Here is a 1,554-nt window from a genome sequence, read left to right as displayed (position 1 = left end):
TGATTTTTAGATATGTAACAAGAAAAGAAAACCAAACCAGATTTTTGCCTGTCAACTAGGGTGCTGGTGCTGCTCGGCTTAAGAGGAGTACGATGGTGAAAGGAGGTGCATAATGGTACATTTTCAGAAGACATCCATGCATCCACCACTTACTATAACTTTAGATTCCAGGAAAAAAATTAAAAAGTCCTGTAATAGCCGCTATAGGAATAATTTTCTAAACATATATCCTTGTATATTCTGATTATGCTTTTATACTTTGCATGCTTTTCATAGAAAGGGATATTGTTACAACATTTGATACTTTACTTTAGCCAATTCACATGATGGCTAATGGGATAAATTAACACAAAACTGGCATGCCACAATTAAAATAAACTTTGAAAACCCACAAAAAGATTACCTTTCTTCTAAATGTGAACAAACTTCAGTCTACCTATTATCATAATCACAGAAGGCTTACAAACAACACCAAAATACAAGTCTATATCAGTCAAGTGCGTGAATACATTATGGAAGGAGACTAAACAGATTAATCCACACGAGACGAGGGATAGAGTGATGAAAACCGTGAACCGATTTCCTTCTCCTCGTTTCCTACCTGTCCCTCCTGCTCTAGCAAGCAGAGGCGAGGACGACCCCGGCCAGCAGGTCGAGCAGGAGACAATCATAGCCTTGTGACCACTCTACCTCATAGTTACTCATCGACCAAAAGTTAAAAGGATCTGCTGTTAATTAAACCACCACCAGTAATCTTACATCCAGAATCTCACGGCAAGATGCTCATCATCTCCCTTATCTGCCGTACCTCTCGTGCGTCATCTTTAAACACCCGATCACCGCATGTCCGCAAATGGCCTTTTTTTCTTTATAACATAATTCCTTTTCTTTGAAAGAGAGAAACACTTGATAATGCCCGTGTGAAGGTCGTTTTCTATAGACGTATGTATTGTGTTTACTTTAGGATGGTTTTATAGGATTCGGTGCCAATAGTGTACTTTTGTTAGGAGTTCAAAGCTACGAAGAGATGTTCTTCGATTCCTATAGACGGGAAGTTTGTAGTATCTATGGATTATTTGTTGATAGATTAAATTCTATAAACAAATATTTTGAAATGCATAATGAGTCACTCAATACTCAGATAGTTCAAATAATTAACCAGATAAATTTTTGTTCTATCAAATTTTATTTGAAGCTAAGGTGTGCACAAAACACACAAAAAAAATAAAATTAATATTACAGACCATTATATAAACTCTATATTATACAAAATATCCCGTGAGTACGCTTTCTGTTATATTGTAGATATATAATAGAAAATGCATAAGATATTTAACGACCGTTCTGAAATTTACAAAATTAAACTCTAGTTAGCAACTCTCGCAACTGTCATGTACAAACACTCGACTTCAAAACGAATATGAAATAATAATACATGCATAATAAACAAACATATAGGCCAGAACGCAGAATAAGCTAATATATGAGATGAAAAGACAAGTAAGAGAAAATCATTCAACATATTAGAGAGGAAGTAAAACAAGAAGATACCGG

The 1,554-nt window shown here is 35.3% G+C and overlaps 1 protein-coding gene across 1 annotated transcript in view; it reads right to left on the bottom strand.

The window, feature by feature from the left end:
• Nucleotides 1–746, bottom strand: part of LOC119587913 — a gene marked incomplete in the record, with an annotated part of 20,516 nt that extends 19,770 nt beyond the window's left edge. Inside the window, 1 exon segment of the mRNA XM_037936622.1 lies at nucleotides 602–746. Within this exon segment, the coding sequence (XP_037792550.1) occupies nucleotides 602–671 (70 nt within the window).
• Between the last annotated feature and the right edge of the window lie 808 nt (nucleotides 747–1,554).

Source organism: Penaeus monodon, chromosome 23 (genome assembly GCF_015228065.2).
Source record: "Penaeus monodon isolate SGIC_2016 chromosome 23, NSTDA_Pmon_1, whole genome shotgun sequence".
Lineage (NCBI taxonomy): Eukaryota > Metazoa > Arthropoda > Malacostraca > Decapoda > Penaeidae > Penaeus > Penaeus monodon.
Note: the sequence above shows the minus strand (reverse complement) of the source record. Positions and strands in the feature narration are given on the sequence as shown.